The sequence below is a fragment of the Manis pentadactyla genome, chromosome 2 (assembly GCF_030020395.1).
Source record: "Manis pentadactyla isolate mManPen7 chromosome 2, mManPen7.hap1, whole genome shotgun sequence".
Lineage (NCBI taxonomy): Eukaryota > Metazoa > Chordata > Mammalia > Pholidota > Manidae > Manis > Manis pentadactyla.
The window spans coordinates 168,384,926-168,405,962 of record NC_080020.1 but is presented as its reverse complement, the minus strand read 5'-3'; the positions used below and the strand labels follow the sequence as shown (position 1 = coordinate 168,405,962).

The following is a 21,037-nucleotide window of genomic DNA, read 5'->3' as shown; positions in this document are numbered from 1 at the left end:
CTTAAGGCCATGCTTTCCAATTGCCACTCCATAAACTATAAGAATGTAAACAATTATTTTTAAAAGAAGGATATTACTAAAAAAAAAAATAGTTAAATAAAAATAATAAAACAAAATATCATGAAAGTCAAATAAATGGAATGGGAAGGATAAGGGGGGGAGAAGAAAGGGGGTATTATGATTAGCATGCATAATTGGGGGGTGGGAGAAAGGGGAGGGCTGTACAACACAGAGAAGACAAGTAGTGAAGACAACATTTTGCTATGCTGATGGACAGTGACTGTAAAGGGGTTTGTGGGAGGGGACCTGGTATAGGGGAGAGCCTAGTAAACATAATATTCTTCATGTAATTGTAGGTTAATGATACCAAAAAAAAAAGCAGTTCCTGTGTGGTGATCTCCAATAAGTTCTTCAAAATGATATAAAGGGCATATCAAAGTGTGGGCAAAGGGTTTGTTTGTGTTTATATAGAGGATCAAAGCCTAATTTGGCTACCCAGAAAATGAATTAAGATATGTTATGAAGAAGAACTTCCAACATCAACATTCTCTGGAAGAGTCATTCCAGAAGATGATCATCAAAAAACTTCAACAAAGATCCTGGTTCTGTTGCAGTTGTAGCTGCATTCATCCCATTGGTTCCTGGACTTGCCATTGGAATGAAGAAGGAGATATCTAAGCTGGTCTGTGCATACAGTAAAACAACAAATTTGACTGGATCTATACTGTCGGAACTCAACCAAGAATTAGGAGAAGTGCAAGTTGCAGTGCTCCAAAATCTTGTGACTACAGACTATCTACTGTTAAAAGAACATATGGGATGTGAACAGTTCCCAGGAAGGTGTTGTTTTAATTTGTCTGATTTTTCTCAAACTATTCAAATTCAGTTAGACAATATCCATCATATCATTGATAAGTTTTCACAAATGCCTAGGGTGCCTAACTGGTTTTCTTGGTTTCACTGGAGATGGCTGGTAATTGTAGGTCTGCTTTGGTTATGTATCTGTATTCCTATTATGTTAATGTGTGTGTGCAATTTAATTAGTAGTTTAAAACCTATACATGCTTATGTTACTCTACAAGAAGGTATGTCAAAGAAATAATCAATCTTCCCATGTTTTCTTTCGTCTGCTACTTCTATAGCTTTTCTTCTTCCTTCCTAATTACAACCCTTAAGTAGAATTCGTGCCTCATAACGAAATTACCGAGTATCATAATTCTTCCGAGTGGTAAAGATACCTCAAGACAAATGCTGGGCATAAAAGCCACAGGGCATAAATCTGCAAAGAAGTAAAAAATGTTAACCTTTTCAAACAATATTGCTTCTCTCTCACTTACCAACTTTACATTTCCCTGTATGGCCCCGGAAGATGACTGGTTAGCCAGAGACGGGTAAGATTCCTCAAGGGAGGAACAACCTAAGACAGGCACAGTCGCAGGGGGGCCATCAGGTGAGAAATTGGGGATCAACAGAGGTGAGGCTTAGAACCCCACCCCCCCCGTTTTGAGAGAAATCTTCTGCATCCGTGGATGTTTTGTTGCCCTTGTCTGGCTTGGATTAATGCTTAGTCTATAGGCACACACCTGATCATCTACATTTGCCCTCTTACAGCACTAAACTATGTTTTCTACCTTTATCTTGCATCTACCTACCACTTCAGCATTTTATTAAAAATAATAATAATAATAATAATAAGGGAGAAATGTGGGATTCACATATAAATCAAGTATAAAAATCAAACGAATATTCATATTTGACCTGATTGTTTATAGTTCATGATGCATGATCAAAACCGAAAGTTTCTCTGATGATTGTTCACCATGTAAGAACTTATTCACTATGTAAGAACTTGTTCACCATGTAAGAACTTGTTCATTATGCTTCAGAGGATTGGAGACTGTTGAGAATTAGGCTTGGGATTGATTAATGATTGTGCATTGAGTCCCCTATACAGAATTTTATTGTTGTTAACAACCATTTGATCAATAAATATGAGAGATGCCCTCTCAAAAAAAAAAAATGGAATGAAAACAGACAAGATAAAAATAGTCTTATTTAAAAAAATAAGTAAAAGATAAATACAGGCCCACAATTTTAAAATTCACTAAAATGACAGTATAAGGTGAACCTAAAAGATCAAAAGGATAAAAAGATTAAATGAAGTTTAAGAATGCAAACAAGAGATTTAGATATTTAAAATGTAAAATCACAGTGGGCTAAAGTAAGTCAGAACGATTGGAAACAGTATTAAATCCTCTTGCAGGAGCACAGCCTTTGTCATAAAGGGAGAGATGAAAAGCTTTGGTTTTACCCTGTTTCTGTTCTCTGCTGGCATGTTACTCACTTTAAATACTCGTTCAGGGACCAGAGAGGAGAGTTTTGATCCTGGCCCCTGCTGCTCCTTTTCCTGCCAGTAGAGGGCAGCCACATGGAGAGGTGATGACAGGCTAAACTGATGGGAGGAAAATGAGGTAGTGTCAGTTGGCTCAACTGAAATGCCCCTGAAGGGGGTTAGATAAGAGAATCTGCCTAAGTGTTTCTTTCTTTAAGTTACTCCCAAATAATGCAGAAGCAAATACTCCTGTCACTGTATTTTGGCTTTCATTCTCTGTATTTCTTGCTCAGGGTTCAGTTGCAGGAGTTTTTTTTTTTTTTTTTTTTATTCCTATTACCTTAGCAATTGTAAACAGCCTTTTCCTGTAGTCCTTAAGCCCTTGGATTCATTTGGTTCTGTTTTTTGTTTGTTTGTTTGTTTGTTTGTGTGCTTGTTTAATTCTTCTTCCTTTCTCATTTCCTAAAGCCTGTGTGTGATCTGGTCAATTCCACAAACACACACACAAACATGACCTCTAGTGCCTCTTGTAGACACATACCCTCCGCCATTCCTCTCTTAGTCCTACACAAACACACACACACAGAGGCGCTTGTGCACTGCCCTTTGCCTGTACTCCTTTTCTCTCCCCTGGGAGGCTTCTCCCTGCCAGCCTTTCACATCCGTCACTGCAGTGCTCCCCATCTCCTCACCACAGATATAAATTGGAATATTGTAAATGTATTGTTTCTTTTCCAGATAAAAATTTTTTTAAAGCTTTCCCCCTGTGATATATAAAAAATGAATAATTCCATTACAAATATGATGAATAGAGTAACTTCTATGCATAGTTTTGCAAGTTCAGTGTTTTAATGCATTTATTTTCCTGACAGCCATGGGCCATAGCTAAGTATGTTTCTTAGGTACTTAGAGATAATTCATGCAATTTAAAGGAGATCCTCTCTATGCTCAAATAGATTTGAGGAATGCTCCAGTAAAGTGACTCCTTTAATGCAGAACTCCTCAAAGCATTTCATGTAATAATTTTCTCTGGGCCATGCAATTGATCCAAAATGTACATGGCCAGGAAACTATTTTTTCATCAAAACATTACATCTCTCAGATCAGTGTTCCATTGAAAATAATTTAGGAAATAATGTTCTAATGACAATAGTACATTTTCCTTTGTTCTGCAGAGAAACAGTTTTTACAATTGCCTGTATTGAAGAGTTCAAATTTTCTTCAGTATATTTTCATCAAATTGATACTTTTTATTTTTAGTCCAAAAGTATAATAGAAATCTACTCTAACACTGATGTATGTGTCTGAAGAGTCTCCTGAAACCTCAAAGCAGAACAAATAATTTTCATTCTGTTTTATGTTAATTTTATGTTAATAGGGGTTTCTATAAAGGAGTTATTGGAAAATCAGTAATCTCTATAAAGGAAAATAGTCCTGTTTTGGTCAGGTGTTTCTTTAATTCAGATATCAGTGCTTAATGGTCATTACAGGTAAAAAAAAATATGTATATATATTTTTTTATACATGCATAAATATATATATATAATACATGCATAAAACAAAAACATTAGAAAAGAATGACAGCATGAGAAAGAGAGAGAATTCAAGTGGTCATTGCAGCTGCAGCCCTAGCACGGATGGCTGGTGTAGCAGGGACACCAAGGCCCCCCTCTCAGCTTTCCTTTGGGAATCTCCCCTGTAATGATATGCCCTGTGAAGCCAGCCATTGTACCGAGGCCTGTACATGATTTTTTGACACAGTTTTCAGGGTTACAGGGGACAGGGTCTGAGTAACATTATGCATTCAGGAAAAATCATCCTCTTCCTAAGATTTAAGAGAGAGCCAATGTGAAACTGATCTTTATGCCAAAAAATAGCTTCTCTCCTGTTTGCAGGACCTCTTGAATTTGCCTTCTAAAACACAGAGGGAGCTTTGACCATTGAGTAATTTCCTAGGAAATCCGGGATTGCAGTAGACCTCAGACCTGATCTGTGTGGAGTGGGGGCTTCTTTCTTTCTAAATCACCACTGGCTTGAACCTTTTCCTCGGAACTTTGTAGTCCTTGTGCTGACAGATTGTCTCCACCATGGAGATTAGTCCCTCAACAGGAGTCAGAGTACCAGAGCAAATTTGATGAACATTTAAGAATGATGAGCATCAAAGGAAACAACAGTGGAATGACCTCGCTACCGCAGTATCCTGGGTAGTGTCGCCACCACTCCGTACTTGGACCTCCAAGTGTGTATCTCCAATGCCCTGCAGCAGGTCACCTCTTGGTTAACATTGTTAGAATGATCTTCCTTGTTTTGAGCAGTAAATGGGTTCCCAGGGGAAACCAGCAACGGGGGAGTCAGCTTTGTCTCTATTTCAGGAAATTATTATGTCTCTCCACTTCCTTGACTTGCTTTAATAAAATTCCCCAGGTTCTGCTTTTACCCCTTTATTTTCAGTCTTTAAAACAACTTATCATCCTTGCGTATACCCTTGGAAATTGGTCTTAACTGGGTCTTCTGTGGCCTGCTCTTCTTGTGCTATTCACTTTACTAGTATGCCACCCACTGCCTTGTGTCCAGATAGCCCTATTTATTCCTGGATCCTTATTTAGGTTGATAAATCTTCTGAACTCTGGATGCAAATTTCTTCCCATCTCTGGACATATGCACCTTCATGTTTCTAGGCTCCTACAGCTTGGCAGGGACAAAACTAAGTTTAAATTCTCTGAGAAAACATCTTTTATTTTCCCCTTATCCAGGCTCCTTCAGAACATGTTAGTAAGGAAGGAATGATGATAATCATCATAAAGTGGGAAATGTGGGTCAGGGTCCTGGCAGTTAATTGTGAAAAATCTCACACACATACACACACAACATGGATTCTTTTCTAAACTACTGGTTTTATACAAAATATATTATTTCCTGGTGGGAATAACCATATATGCCTGCTGGATGCTGTCTGCTTAACTTTCAAAAGGCATCCTGTTGTGGGACTCTGCTTTTCAGGAGGCAAATGTGAGTGTACAGTAGTTACCACTAATGCAGTCTGAAGTTGTTGATTACATATCATGTTTTAGCTCAGAGGCTCTAAAATCTTCCTGTAATCCCTCAAAATGCTACACTGAAATGGGCTTACCTTGAAGGCTATGAATTAAAAAATGCCAACCCAGTGGCACAATCTCATTTGAAACCTTTCCAGTTGAGATAGCCTTTGCCAAGAAGGCATTCTCAAAACAAAATGTGTTTTTTTCTCTGAGTGTTCAACTGGGGGCTGAGTATCTTACAGAAATTTGATACTCTGTCAAGGCACCTTCAGAATTTGTCTAAGTGACCAGTTTCTTCCACACGGAGAGCCTTACCCTGGCCGCAGGTATTTCTGGTTTGGAAAGCAGGGTGCAGAGGCAGGCCTCTCTTCTCCACTCACTTTGCACTGTGCTCCTTTCAGAATAAGATCATCCTGGACCCCATGACGTTCAGTGAGGCCCGGTTCCGGCCGTCCCTGGAGGAGCGGCTGGAGAGCATCATCAGCGGCGCGGCGCTCATGGCCGACTCGTCCTGCACGCGCGACGACCGGCGCGAGAGGATCGTGGCTGAGTGCAACGCCGTGCGGCAGGCGCTCCAGGATCTGCTCAGCGAGTACATGAATAACGTAAGTCCTGGGCCCTCGCTGCCCGCGTCCGCGCGGCTTCAGGCGTGCGCTCCTGCGGCTCTTAGGAAAGCATGCGTGGCGTGGAAAGAGGACAGGATGTCCCCACAGGGAGTCAGCCAGGCGCAACCCAAGAGCCGCTGTAGGAGGGTCTGTGTCCTCATTTGGTGTCAGAATGCATTTTTTAGTGTGGAAGAGATTCCTTAGGAAAACTTTGGCTGTTGACTTGAGTGACTTGGCCATTTTACTGGCTGGACTTTGTTTTGGGCAAGATTTAAGGTGGTAAAAGTAGCTGGTAGATGGACGTAACAGAGGATGTAGCTGAGCGCCCTTTGAAAGCTAACACAGGCACAGATACTGGTCTTCATCCCTAAGGGGCATTTATAAGTATAACAGGTTTTCAAATGTTTGTACAGAGTTAAGATGGAATATTCTAATGGTAGTAAACTTGGGAGGGACTTTATTGATTCATTGTGCAACTAGAAATTTGTGTGAGAGTGAGACTGCACCTTTCAAATGGGTACTAGTGGCATCTAGAGGTGTTAGCACAGACAATAGCTGTCCTCTCCTACAGTCACCAAATGTGACAGTCCCTGTATACCTGAAAACTACACAAAGGAGATGAAATCCATATTCTTTGTTTTGAAGGGCACTCAGTTATGGTTGTATCCACTTGCTACATGCATTCAGTTGAGGCGGTGTAGCTGATCGATGCCCAGTGTTGGCAACCATGAATGGTCTGGAGTTCCTCTGGTCCTGGACTCCTAGGTGTGAGAGAATTCAACATAAAGTGAGAAAATGTAGGTCAAGTGAAGTCTTGGCGTTACAGTTGAAGGAATGCCATATGTGGTGGTCAGGTAAGGAGGACCACACTGAAAATCTGCTCACAGCTTTTGAAGCCTACACTGGGTCCTGTTAGAACACCCCGAGACAAGGCGGAGACAGCAGCCAACCCCTATCCCTGCTTCCAGTCCAGTTCTCCTTACACTCCAGTCACTAAGTGATATGCAGCCCGCGGGTCAAGCCAGGAGTCAACACTGACAGGAACATTGCTGCTCCCGCCAGACCCTCTGGAGAACTTTGATCTAGAAAACAAAAAAGAGGTAGAATGCCCTGCAAACTCAATGCCAACCTCTGTTTCCTTTCCATAAACCTTTAGCTTCTTTGATTTTGGAAGACTTGCCTATTTTTGTCACACAAAGAAAAAGGTGTGGATGTCTCACTCAGAGACCAGCTATGAGGACTTCGGTGTAGGAGAGTGGATGGCTGACACCTGGTGATTTGGGGTATCCCCGGTATTAAGCAGGGTCAAGCTAGAAATGTTGATTGCTGCTGTCTCCCACCCTGAATGGATCTTTTCAATAGCAGATTTAACAAAAAAAGTATGATTATAGAACCTGGGATTCTATTTGTCTGTTTGTTCTTTTTAAACACAATAGCAATAGCCAATTACTTGTATGTGAAATTTGGTTTCATATTAAGACATGCTGGTATTTCTGTCATTGAGCAATTTTTGCCAAAGAAGGAAGTAGAAACCGTAGAGATCAGAGTGATGGTCAAGATTTCAATATAAATCAGAAAGAAAAGCATGTTCATGTGAATAGACATCACAAAATATGATTAAAGAAGAGGTGATGGAGATGTGACATGAAATTTTCAATTTGATGTCTAGAATTCTGCCAAGTAGAAGTGTTTTTCTTTCAGTGTAAATGCTTATGGGTCAGCAGAGCTGATGGATTTTTGTATTTTATTGAGTCTAGGTGCTGGCTTTTCTGTTCACAACCTTGTGATGCAGGAATGTTTTGTATTTTTATTGGAAACTAGGTTTTTACTTTGATATGGTTACAGATAATGCATAGGTAGGTATTGTGCTTAACTTTCAAAGTGTAAATTCTCTTCACTTTTGAGCTTTCAGGATCAAAGGCTAAAATAAAACAGCCCCTATCGACTTTTCTATAAACTATACAAAATTTACTTGGACTTCACACTTGTTTAATGATTTCAGGGTGAATTGGTTACAGCTAGATCAGCTCCATAATCCCTGTCCAGTACAGTGATGCCTACTGCCACAATTCATGTTTATTTTGATATAGCATATGTTAATATAAAAACCACATGCACATCTATGCCAGGACGAGAAAGTCTGTCATAGTTAACAGAAACTAATAAATTAATCCAGTTGTGCTTAGACTGTCAGGTTTCTTCTAAAAAATGGTAAGCTTTGGAATAAAGGTATTATCAAAATATCACTCTGCATGTTTTTATCTTCATTTGCTAGGCAATATTATTAGAATAAATACATTATTTGATTGAGAAGAAAATATTTAAAATTTGATATAACTGACACTTGTGGACTCTAAAAACTCTTGCCCTGGCCCTGATGAAAATTCAGTTTATAAGGCTCACTTTTAGGCAGAGCTGTTTTACAATCCTGTCAGTGCCAAATGGCGTGGAACAGAGGGGAGAAAGAGACTGAGGAGAAGAGCTGTATACTAAACGATTAGGAAAACTAGTCTGCATGGGGCATGGATTACCCTGAGCTCAAGGGGATATCAGGTGTGTGTTAGATATTTCCACAAAGATATATACCCGTTAATGAATGTGTGTATGTGATTTGAAGATATAACAAAAACTGTGCCCTTGAAGCAAACAGGTATGAGAAAAACAGGTAGGGTGAACAGATGTATGTGGCAACATTGTGATTACAGAGGGTTGCAGTGGCAGAAAAGGCTGTGGGAATAGTTGTAGGAGAGCCCTGGGCCTTCTTAATTTTTTTTATCAAGTTTATACTATAACCCAAAGTAAGACAAGTCTTAAAAATAATCCCCCTTTAAATAGAACATCATTATTGCACATATGTGGAGAAACTAATGGATGGAGATTCTCTTCCGATGGCCTTTGGATTAGTGCCTTCAGGGTGCTGAGTACTATAAATAATTCCAAATTATAATGAAGACAAACTTTTTTCTGGAACTTGTAATTTTATACAGGTCCCCTCCCCTGCCCCCATGGTGGCAGTAAAACTCTTATTTCATTAAAATAAAGCAAAACAAAATAACGACTTAAAAGTGACCCCATGATCAGAAACAGTTAAACAGTTTTTTATTGATAAGATTTTGATGGTTTCAAATTGAGAATATCATATTCATTCAACAATATGTATTGTGTGTCAGGCTACTTTGTGCTCTAGGCTTCTGGAGATATAGAAGGGAGCAAAATAGACAAAATTTTCTGCTGTCATGGAGCTCACATTCTAGTTGGAGAGACAGTGACAAAATAAATGCATAACTTAAATGAGAGTTATCTCAGATGGTGATAAGGGAAACAGGGCACTGTAAAGCTGGGGAACGGGGAGCATGGGGTGCAGCCATGAGAAGGATGGCCTGGAGCAGGCTTGTTGACACATTTACCATCTGCGAAGAGCTTCTGGAGGTGAGGGAACAAAGAGACTTGAGATGGAAAGAGCAGCAAGGTCAGGTGCCCTGGTGCCAAGAAACCTTCATGGGAAGCTCGTGGGGCAGCTCTAGTGAGTGGGGAGAAGGGCTGGCAGGAGAGGGGTCTGCCAGGTAATGCGGTGTCAGAATAGCAGGGCCCTGTTCTCCTTGTATGGGATTAGCCTTTCCTTGAATGGAACGGGAGGCCACTGGAGAGTGTTGGGCAGAAAATTCCATGACTTGGTGTTGAGAAGAGGCCATAGGAGTGTGTGGGGTGAACAAGCAGGAGGATGGGTGAGGTGCCGCAGTAATTCATGAGAGAATGGTGTCTGGGGCCGCATAGGAACAGTAAGAGCAGAGTGCTCAGATTCTGGCGTGCATTACACTGAATATGCTTATCAAGGAGCCAGTGAGACAAATGTGTTTTTTGAACATGAAATGGGCCCTGGGCAGTGTGAATGACAGTGACAGTGTGTCAGCAGCCCTGATACCATCTCTTCAGTGGATCTCCTCATTTGGTGTTGTTTGCACAGAAAATTCTGATTTACCCAAATGCAGTGGTGATATGTAAATTGCTCACTTTGCAGTGCCTTTATACTGCCAGATAGGTTGCATTTGAACAGGGAGTTAACTGGAAAATAATTTGTTGTAATCATCAAAAATATCCAAGTATGGTTCACATTCTTCATATAAAAGATTAGAAAAATACTTCTACGTACTAAAACTAAATGCTGAACAATGAGATGTGTTAGAGCATTTACACCTTTGTGAACAGTTCACTCTTTAGGGAGAATATGTGATGTGCAGGTATGTCTGGCCTTGTTTTGGTGCTGCTGTACAGCGGGCTCTATTTTATATCGATGGACGCTCTGTGTTGCTCTAGACTATTTTTTTAAGACAAATGCATAACTATAATTTTCCTGGACAATTGTGTAATTAAGTTTAACTGCAATGATGGCAGAGCCTTGTGGCATAAAGTAATGCTTTGCTGGTCTCTACTATGTTAAAATGTGGCACGTTATTTTTTAATTGTGTTTTTATAAATACTTAAAATGATATATGTTTATAAAATGCTTTAATCCAACTCTTTTCAGACCTCCTGAAGCACCTAAGTGGATCCCCGGGGATAATTTGTGAACCACTAATGTAACCTGTGTTAAAAGCACACGAGGATCAATTGATGTGGGAACATTTACACATTGCACAAGTGCCTCCAGGGTCACTGCCAGATGCTTTGTAGTAGGGCGGAATTTAATGTAAAGGGGTTGCTGATGGATCCTATTTGTGAGTATTGAGATCAGAAATGAGGTTTATAAAGGTCATTTTCAGTCTAGTTTTGGGCCCCGTACCATACCAACAGTCCAGTGTAAGGCACTGTGTGAATAACATGTGAAGTGATACCCTGGGCCAGAAAGCTCTGAAAACAGGGGGCTTTTAAACTCTTTTTTTTTTAATGGTGCAGAATAAATATATATTCATTATAAAGGATAAAAAAAATTCATATTTCTCATCCCCTGAAGCTAATCATTCTTAATAATTTTGGGCATGTGAGTGACAAATTTATACACACAAACATACACGTCCATGTTATGCTTTGAGTTTTTAAAAAATAGACTCATTGTAAATGGTGTTTTGTAATGCATTTTCTTAATCTATTGTGACTATGTTACCATATCAATAAATATCCCCTAACCTTATGTTTACCAGCTGCATAGCATTTTATTATATAAATATGTAGTCACTCATTCAGAAGCAGTTCATTTTGAGAGTCTTTTTACAGAAGAGTGCTGGAAAAGATACACAGGGAAGACTTTGTGCTGGCAGAGGACTGATCGAGACCTGAGGCATGACTGGGGAGTGACAGGAGAAAGCAGGGAGGACACAGCTTCACAGTTACATTTTTTAAGGGCATCCTTGAAAGTATTACCCAATGAAAATTTTGTACATAAAGAAGTTTTAAATGCCTCTGAGGTTCTATTTAAATGATCTCAGGTGTATTTTTTTCTGTATTTTTTAATTTGGGGCATATGTTTGATTTTCATTTAACAATTCTTCACATTGGCTCTCTGTAGTACTGCCAAGAGGGTCCCAGAACAACCAGGGGACAGTTTCGATAACTGGATTTGATCTAGGTCCCAGAGAAAGCGTTGAAAGCTTCTTTCTGATGGGAGTGTCATCAGAAAGCTAACTTTGTTACAGCAATTGCTGTACTGTACTGCCAAATTTCTCCCAGATGGCAGGGTGGGGGAAAGATGAAATTATCACTTTAAGAATAAGGCTGATTGTTGATGACACATAATGTTTGTATTCAATCTACATGACCTCATTTCTCCCCTTTTTGTTATAATGTAGAAAAGAGAGTGGAATTCACACAGGTCAGTTTGGCTGACTCTAAGTTTCTCTGCTAAAACGTTATGCTTGAAATAGAATAGGAAGCGATGCTTAAAAATGTGTGTGAGCCATATACGATCTAATGTCCATTCCTCTCCAGAATGACCCTCCATTTTAAGGGGAAAATAAGAGTTGTTTTAATGGGATTGGTAGCTTCATTCAAGGAAAAGATTCCCAATATCCCAAATTTGGTGCCTGTGGTGAAAAGGTCTTCCTGGCCGTCTCCTTATCTGCATCTTCTCCTTCTTTCTACTCTGTGCTTTCACATACATTTAGTACCCTCATCTCTATTAATTTTGAGCTTCAAATTCATCTGTGTAATTGTGCTTCTCACATAAACCCTTTGCTCCATGAAGGGACAGTTTTAAATTCCTTTTAACTTGGTAATTTTTGCGCAGACATTGAAAAAGTATAACTAGGTTACAAGCCTTTCTCTGAGGTCTAAAACTGTCCTTTGAACCTACTCTCCCCCAGAAATGTGGTTGAGATATGAAGCCTTTTTGGTTGTGCATTAGGCTTACTTCCTTGGATAGCAGCATTTGCAATCCCACTTGCCTTCATTACCGGCAGTTTTCAGTATGACTCCCCAAGGTATCCTGGGACTAGGAGAAGGAAAAGCAAAAGTCGATTTTTTGTCTTACCATCCTCATTTTTATATTATCTTTGTATTCCTTTTCTAATGGTTTGCTGTAGTGGGATCTCAGAAAGCAAAGAGAGTGTCATGGAGGGGTGTGCTGGGCAGCCCTGGCTCAGGTCCTAATGGTGGGAGAAGGTCCAATCATGTAGGTGGGATGTGTTCCCTCAGGGGATAAGGAGGATGAGGGTGGAAATGGTACTGGGCTGGGATCCAGTATCCCACAGAGCAGGAGCACACTTGAAGAAGCTATAGGGGGAGCTCCAGACAGACAGGTGGCTGGTTGGTGTTAGCATCCACCGTGACTGTGGAGCCCAGGTAGCGGTGACGTCCAGTCCCTGTGGGAACATGGTACATCTCCTTGGTCTTAAAGGACCCAAGTATGGAATAGTTATCCCAGTGGGGGACTTGGACCCTTTGAAAAGTCCATCATACTATATACACATTTGCTATGACTTATTATCAGCTTGTGAGTTACAATTACACAATTTACAGGTTCCCAGGACAGATGGGTCTAGCTAGATTTGTTTCCCTTGGATAATCAAAGTCAATTCTCAGTGCAATTGCATACACCATCTCCTTGGCCAGGATAGGTCCTTCTTACATGAGACCCTCCTGTGCCCCCCACTATGCATAGCTTAGCAGAGTTTATGAGCCTGTGCTCTTTATAGTCATCTATACTCAGGTTCAAATCCCAATTTCATCACTTGTAAGTGGCATGACTTTAGGCAAGGTAAATAGACTCTCTGAGCCTCAACGTTCTCAGCTGGAAAAAGATGATAATAGAGTTCACTTTATGGGGGTATTTGGAGGATAAATCAGACAGTAGTATCCAAAAAGTCATGTTTTCTTCCTTGTTCTTCCCAATGCTCTTATTTCCCTGTTCTATTTTATTTACCTCAAATGAAAACCCTGTGCCATAAAATTCTTCACAGTGTTTTGGAGATAAGGAATAGAGATAGAAAAGTAAAAGAAATTGTCATTGGGAGCATCTGGACTGGGGCTGGTAGACCTCTGCTGGTCCAAGGGCAGCCGGACCTGTGTCTGGGTATGTGGTCTGCCTGGAGGAGTACTGTGGACACTGCTATCGCCGAGGCCAGGAAACAAACAAACTAGAGCCCTTATAAAATTAATGGATTTCTAGAGACCTTGGAGAAAAATGACTGACCAGCAAGCCTGGGAACCAGAAGGTAAACAACGGCCTTGAGCCGTTGGAGTCTGGATGTGGTGCAGCTTGTCTGAGTAGATGCAGGGCCTTCCTTTGTGATCCCTTGGGCTTCTGAGAGAGAGGCCAGGGTTCCCCCTTGAACACAGGACTGCGTCTAGTTCCTGTGGATCTAGGAGACTGCCTGAAACTCTAAGAGTGTAAGCATGAGGAAAAATTACTGCTGCAGTGTACTAATACAGCCCTCTTCTGTAGCTCTTAAATGTGATTCTGTGTCTTGGTTCTTAGGGTTAGCACTTGTATCAGTGGTTAGAGGTTAGAAGATATTGCTAGTGTTTTTATGGAATCTAGATTTACTTAGGAAGGTTCAAAGTGGTCATCCAGGCACGGACTTCAGAAGTCTGGCCAACCCTCAGGCAGCTGAGGGATTGGCTTAGGGCATTTGCTTCTGTTGGGATGTCCTAAACCTTGGCTGAGATCTAGCAGTAAACTTGTTACCTAGTTTTGGGATCTACCCAAAGGTGAGGCTCACTGGCTGGCAGTCTCTTGAGAAAAAAGATTTTGGAAAAACAGGCTTGTCATCAAAATGAGACTGCCAATCTTAGTTTTATAATGAACCAAGTCTGAGCAATGAAAGTAACAACTCCAGGAGCTCACTGTTAACTCTCCAGAGGAAAAGTGGTTCTGGACCATCAGTAGCTTTCTCCTGCTCTCTCCTTCTCTCCCTTCTTCCTGCCCTCCCTTTTTTCCTTCTACCACCTGTATGCCTGGTAGAATTAAAAAGAAACTCTTTTCAATGCATGGATGAGTGGAGAAGGGGAGTTACTCAGAGGCAAGGAATGACAAGCAATAAGTTAGAGATGGGTCTGCAAATTCCTCCTGGCCCAGACTTGGGTTTTGAATGGGACAGTGTGTAAAGAATAGAAGACAAAGTCTGTGGCCCAGCTGGGTGGCCAGTCTGATTAAGGACCTCAGTATAAAGCCTGGAGTCTCAGATGGTGAAACTAACCCAAGAATATAAAATTTCCCTACAGAGAGAAGCAATGGGAATGCACATGCTTATAGAACAGTAAAAAAAGAAACCCTTCCATGCCACAAGAATTTCTAACCAGTCTCACAATCACTTACTTTTAGGGACAGAATTTATGTTCCAGAGTGACTTAAAGTTTACCCAAAACTTTATTTAGTGGCATCCTGGGTGGTGGGTTGCTAGGTTCTTAGGGTTAGAAGCAAATAGAATCCAGTCCTCTCTAGAGGAGCAACACTTCAGCCCCAGTATCAAAGAATTTCCATAGATAAAGTTATAAGGACACAAGATAATGTTCCAGAATCTTTAAAAACAAAATGAAACAAGCTGCCATGAATGAGATTTGGCAAAAACAAACCATCACAGATCAGACCTATAAGGGCTGAAGCTTGGCAGTCACTAGATACAGATTATAAATTATCTTTAAAGAAATAGGAAAAAAATACAAAAAACATAGGAAACATAATAGAGGCATAGAATTGGCTGTGCAGTCCTGGAAAGCAGGCCTGGGAGTGGGGTGTAGGGGGATTCGGACTTACTTGAAAGGGTGGGACAGGAGGCTCCTGGTTGCCACAAGCCTGGGATAATTGGAAGAAAGATAAGATAAATGAGCACATCTGGTGCTACTAGCAACATCTTCCAGAGGAACTGATTCAGCAGCCACTGGTGGGACGTCAGTCACCTTATCCACAGTGGACTTCTATAAGGAACTCTTCCTGGTGACAAAGATGAAGAAAGAAATCAAATGAAATGGGAGATGAAAATAAAAATCTGCCTTAACAGCAAAATTAACTGCCATACTTGGAATCCCAGCTAGTTTCTCTCCTTATCAAACACACCCCTTCATTGAGTCCTTGAAAGCTGGTTCTGTGTCATGCAAGGTCAGTCGATGTGAGGAGGAAGAGCAATATGAGACAGTCAGGGGCTGTCTTTGACTTAGTCGATGAGCAGAAATTGTTGACAGGGCTGACTGCTGAGTCATCAGATTTCGGCCCCCCGGTTAAGACAGCCTGGACAGCACAATCCATCAATTGATCTTCTTGGGAGAGCCTTCCTGGTATTTCAAGGAAGATCTCACAAAACTTTCAGGGAGGGTAGCAGACCTATTCTTCACACCAAGCCCACAAGCCTGGACACACGTTTCCTTTGTGTTGTCAAAGGATGTGTGAATCCCAGAACCCTAGATTTCTTCCTAAATGGGTTGTTCCAAAGTTAAGCTCACAAGAGCCTCCTAGCTTGGGTCTAATGCTGCCTTGAGCCCATCCTGGAATGGTTTTCTTGACTCATTTAAGAAATGGTTACACTGTAAGAACCAAGCGTTTCACATTTGGTGACTCCTCCCTATAATTCAAACACACCAGGTTTTTGCTGCCTAAGTGACTTTGCTCTTACCATCCCCCTGGCTGGAATGCTTTTGCTCAAACTTTGCATGGATGGCTCCTTCTGCCCCAGTTTCAGCTCTTAATCACATCAGCATGTTAAATTCTGTTAGAGCACCTGTGGACCTCCAAAATAACCTCACCTCTTTGTGGTGTTGCTATCTGTTCCTCCACTGGAATGTAAGCTTCATGCCAGGGATGTTGTCTTGTTCTCAATCCCCAGGATCTAGAGTATCTTGTCTAGCACAATATGTTTTGGAACAAATGATGAATCCTCTCTTGAGTTCTAATAATAATAAGAAGAAGAAGAAGAAGAAAAAGAAGAAAAATAATAATAAGGAGGAGGGGAGGAGGCTAGGGAGAAGGGGAAGGAAGTGGGGGGAGGGTAAAGAGGAGGCGGAGGCAAAGGAATAGCAGAAGCGACACAACCCATCTATTGTGGGTCTACTGAGTCCCACGTTTTAGAATAAAATGATTCATGCTTTGCTCTGCTCTGTTACCTAGATAAAACAAGTAAATTAGCCAAGTTAACAATATTTGTCTTCCTCATGACCCATTTTAAAGTGCCTCCACATTTCCCTATACTTAAGGCAGTATTTAGGGCCCTGGCAGAGACCCACATCAATTCTTTTCTGAAAAGCCTAAAGTGATCCTAGTACTATTAGTAGAGACAAAAATGGTACAAAGTATGACACTTGCTTACTTCCTCTGGGTTCCGAGAGCTCCAGCAAGCAGCTCACTCTCAATTCTGCCATTTAAAGTGTTTCCTCCAGGGTGTGACCTATTCGGGCATGAGTTCCCAGGGATGTATGTGAGAGGCGGGGAGGAGCTGGGCCATTTTTAGCTGGGCAGAATTCTTTAGGCTAGACGGGGAACTTTGGGAATTGCTTAACTCATCACTCCCCAAAAGGCACAGAGTTTGTATATGTACCAAAGAGCTAAATCAGCAGAACAAAAGGGTCATGATTCAGCTGTTGAGAATGAGATGCTTCTGCACAGGCCCAGCCCAGACTGCAGAGCCACAGTTTCCTGCCCAGGGGGCTGGTAATCTCTATCTTTAGTGATTTACCCCCAGTGATTTCTGTGAGCAGGTGAGTTAGAAAGAAAACCCTTGTTATAATAAGTCAGTGATCAAAGAGTTGATTTAAGACAGCATGTGTTTAAAATGGGTTTTCTTTGTGTGAATGGAAATAAATAGTTTTGTAAGGAAACATCAAGTGAAATAAATCCTGGGAAGTCTTATTGAGCTGTATATTTCTCAACTGGGATGTTCAGGGCTTCAGAGAAACTTCTGAAGCTGGATGGCTAATCTCTTTTTTTAATTCGTTAGAAATAGGCAAGTGATGTGAACCATCATCTCACCTGTGAGCTCTTAATTGAAGGGTAACAGATATTTTGCAAGCTCACCTCCCTCAAACACACCTCTTCCTACACATCTACTCCTCCATTTGTAAAAAGACAGCTTGTCATCCTGGGAAGGACTGTGTTCTCAGCAAGCCCCAGATTTGTAACATCAACCCAGGGCTTTGCCTTTTCCAGTTCTCACCTTGAATTGAGCTTTTGTTCTCGATTCCTCTGGTGAGTATTCTAGGGTACTGTGTCCAAGAGAAAGCGACATTTTGCCTGATCGCCCTTGGGATTCCTAAATGTGTCTACATATCAGAATCACTTCAGGAGAAACACATATTCTAGGGCCCTCTCAGTTCTGAAACAACCAAATCTCCAGGGCTGAAACTTGAGAATCTGTTTCTTAGCAAGTTTCCCAGGAAATCCTCTTGTCTATAGCCCTGTATTGGCCTTGGAATAAGGCCAAGATTGGGAATGACCCAGTTTAATCAACATTATGAGATTCAGAGGCAGGTACCATGAGTTTTCTTCTCATTTTTCTCAAGAACATTTCCAAGTGTTATTTATTATTATTTAGCTTTACCTTCCAAATCTTCCTCCCCCTGACCCTCCATGGAACTCGTGGACATCTTGGCAGGTGTTTGCATTTCTTTCCTCTTTCCCCACTAAAGTGCTTCAAGAACATACCATTAGTGTGTTATGCATGTTTCACCTCAATATAAAGAAGAAGATGATGACACCATTGGCCTTTTTGTTCTTCAGTCTGCACCCTTTGGGGCTAGGAGGAATCAGGTAACTAAATGGACTTCAATCTGGTGGCTGATTTCACACTTTCAATGTCTGTGCACTAGATACCCAAGTCCTTTAGGGGAGGTGTTTTTCTTTGTATCCACGACACACTTACAAGTACAGAAATTCTCTGAACTTCATCTCACAGACATTGCATCTTTTTTCATGATTGCTCTGATTTTATGCTTCTTGTCTCTCCTGTTTGTCTTTCACTCATATGCTAGTTTTTCTTCCACTATTCGTAAAACCTATAAAACCATATCCTTTCCTTACTTTTATTTATTTATTTAATTTTTCCAGGATTCTCAAAGATCACCACTCATTTTCCTAAAGCCCCCATTTTCTGATCTCAGTCCATTTAGATGTAAATGAGTGACAAGATAGCTGCAAAAATCACATTGTTCAGGCCATTTTCAAGGCAGCACAGACCTGAAGTTGTTAACTTAATTCTTCTCTTTTCTTTATCACTGCACTTTGATTTTTTCCATTGCTTCACGGTTTATATTTTACTGGCCTCTTTAGACATGCCATTGGATTTTGATTTTCTTTTTTTTTTTTCCTTTAAAGCCATACACCAGGCATTATGTATCTTTTCCCTAGCATTCCTTTGATGTCTCAGGGTTAGTTAGATGGTAGACTCTGGACAAATATTCCTTTGCAAGCATCTTTGGGTCCTAACAGGCCCCTGTGGAAACCCCAAATGAGAAGCAGATAACAGCAGCTTTGTGGGACAGCCACCAGAATTCCTCATGAGGGGCAGAAAGAAGTCTTTGTTGGCAGACATAGGGTGTTAATGGAGCAGATAACTGAATCTGATTATTTTTCCTACAGTGCAGACTCTGTGGCCTCTGTCTCTAGGTGGGGACTGTCACCCTTGGAGGAGAGGAGAGGAGAGGCAATCACCTTAACAGCTTGGATACGTCAACTTTCTCATAATTGCCACTGAATTCCCATAATTCAGTGCAGTGGCCATTGTCTTTCCAAAGGCCTGCCTTTTTCCCTTCTCTGAAAGCAAACCTCTCTTCACTTGCAGCTTGGATTAGAAGAGAGGACCCTGGAAGTCTTAACTGCTTTTTAAATGGAGTTTCAAGCACTCAGCTTGTTTTTAACCTCGCCTTTCTCCTCTCTTTCTTCCAGAAGAAGCTAATGCCTCAAATTCCTGCATCTTTGAGGGTTTTACAGTATGAATTGGGTTGTTCTGAGCCTTATCACTGGATCACTGGCTGTGATTCAGCTTTCTTAGACCTTCTAAATGAGTCAGCACTCCTCCCTCTGAAATCCACTTGCAAAATATTGCTGCTGCTGTTTTCTCCTGTTGCCTTTGTGCTTAAGGATTGATGACTTTAAAAGAAAATTGCTTTATGGTCATTTTAATGGGGTTTCAGAAAAGAGCAGGGATAAATGTGTGCAAGTCTGTTCTCTTCACCCATACCTTACTTTTATCTTAAGTAAGATTATATGGTCCTCCCATACCTCTGTCTAGATTCCAGGCTTTTTGCACCCTAACTTGACCAAGGAGATTAATGAAGGAGGGATGATCAAAGCACATTTTCAAAGTGAGTTGAGAGTTTTGGATAAAAGTAGTGGTGAGGCATAATGTGTTGGAACAAAGCTTGGATGGGGGGATCTATTTGATCTAGATATTCTGTTGTATTTCAGTGTCCATACTATTCCTAACCGAAGCCTTATAGATCTTGGTTCCTATTTATACCTTGAAGAAAGTGTGGTTGTGAATACCTTTTTGTTGTTCATGTAGCACAACGATAGAAGCAGAGTAGTTATCAAATGGTAACAAGGAGTTCTTCAGAAACTTCCATTGTTTTTAAGTCTAACTGATGCTGTATTCCTCTTAGTTAATGACTTATAGCGGTTGTACAATTGATACCATAAAATCCATAGCACCATGTTAAGGGAGAATTGAGACCAATGTTATTATCTTAACCATTTCCATAGAATTTGGTCATTTCAAGTGGTCCTTCCAAATATGTAGAGCCACAGAGTTTATTCATTGAAATGTCTTTGTATATGGAGTATTTCATAAACGCCTTTATTTTCTAAAGATTATGTTAAGTCAGTTAAGTTTATCTTTTGTCTAATTAACTGTTTTTCTCCTGTAATGCCATTTTATATATAACTGACTCTTATATTTTTAGATCCTTAGAACTTCTATCAGGCATTTGGCCCAACGGTTTAATTTATAAACAGCCGCACTGATGTTTTTATCAATTTATATTATTATTTAAAAATCATACCCAGTTGCCAAAGATAATGATAAGAGGAAGAAAGAGACTTGGGATAGTTAACATTCCCAACAGTCATTAGGGAAGTTGCTGTGCTGTAACTCATATACTGCAATTATTAGCTTGACACCTGATTAAATTTTTCCCTACAAAATAAATACATCGACCAAATAATTCTCAACTAAACCAAAGATTGTTTTACAGCAAGTCACACAGTTTGACATACGTCTATATGTTTAAAGGTTCAAAAGAAACAAGATACTTAGTCAGTTTATTACTTTTGAGACTGTGCTTCCTAGAGACCTAGTTGCTTCAGGGTCTCCCATAGTGAGTGAGGAGGAGACAGGAGTAAGTGTGACTTATTTTCCTCCACTCCACCAGCCCCCACGCCCTCTTCTGAGCAGTCCTGATATTCACTGAATTAAATATTTGGTTTTCAAATAAAGTTACATCTGCAAAAGAACTGATCCTGTTGATAAGGCAGATTTTGGAAAATAATGATCCATTGTATTTATACCCCTTAAACTTGTGTCTGAAGTAACCAGATGATTGACAGGATAGTTAATTGTAAGACATCAGTTATTTAAGATCTAACCATTCTATGGTTATACTCATGGATCTAGAGATGATGATAAAATAGTGACGCCCAGCTCTTTGCA

The 21,037-nt window shown here is 40.6% G+C and overlaps 1 protein-coding gene across 5 annotated transcripts in view; it reads left to right on the top strand.

Annotated features, from left to right (window-relative positions):
* The window catches only part of CTNNA2 (catenin alpha 2), a 1,127,693-nt gene that overhangs the window by 409,247 nt on the left and 697,409 nt on the right, over positions 1-21,037 (top strand). For all 5 annotated transcript variants that reach the window (XM_036931099.2, XM_036931097.2, XM_057497052.1 and 2 more), the window contains one exon: positions 5,772-5,975. In XM_036931099.2, the coding sequence (XP_036786994.2) occupies positions 5,772-5,975 (204 nt within the window). The remainder of the gene's footprint in view (positions 1-5,771; positions 5,976-21,037) is intronic.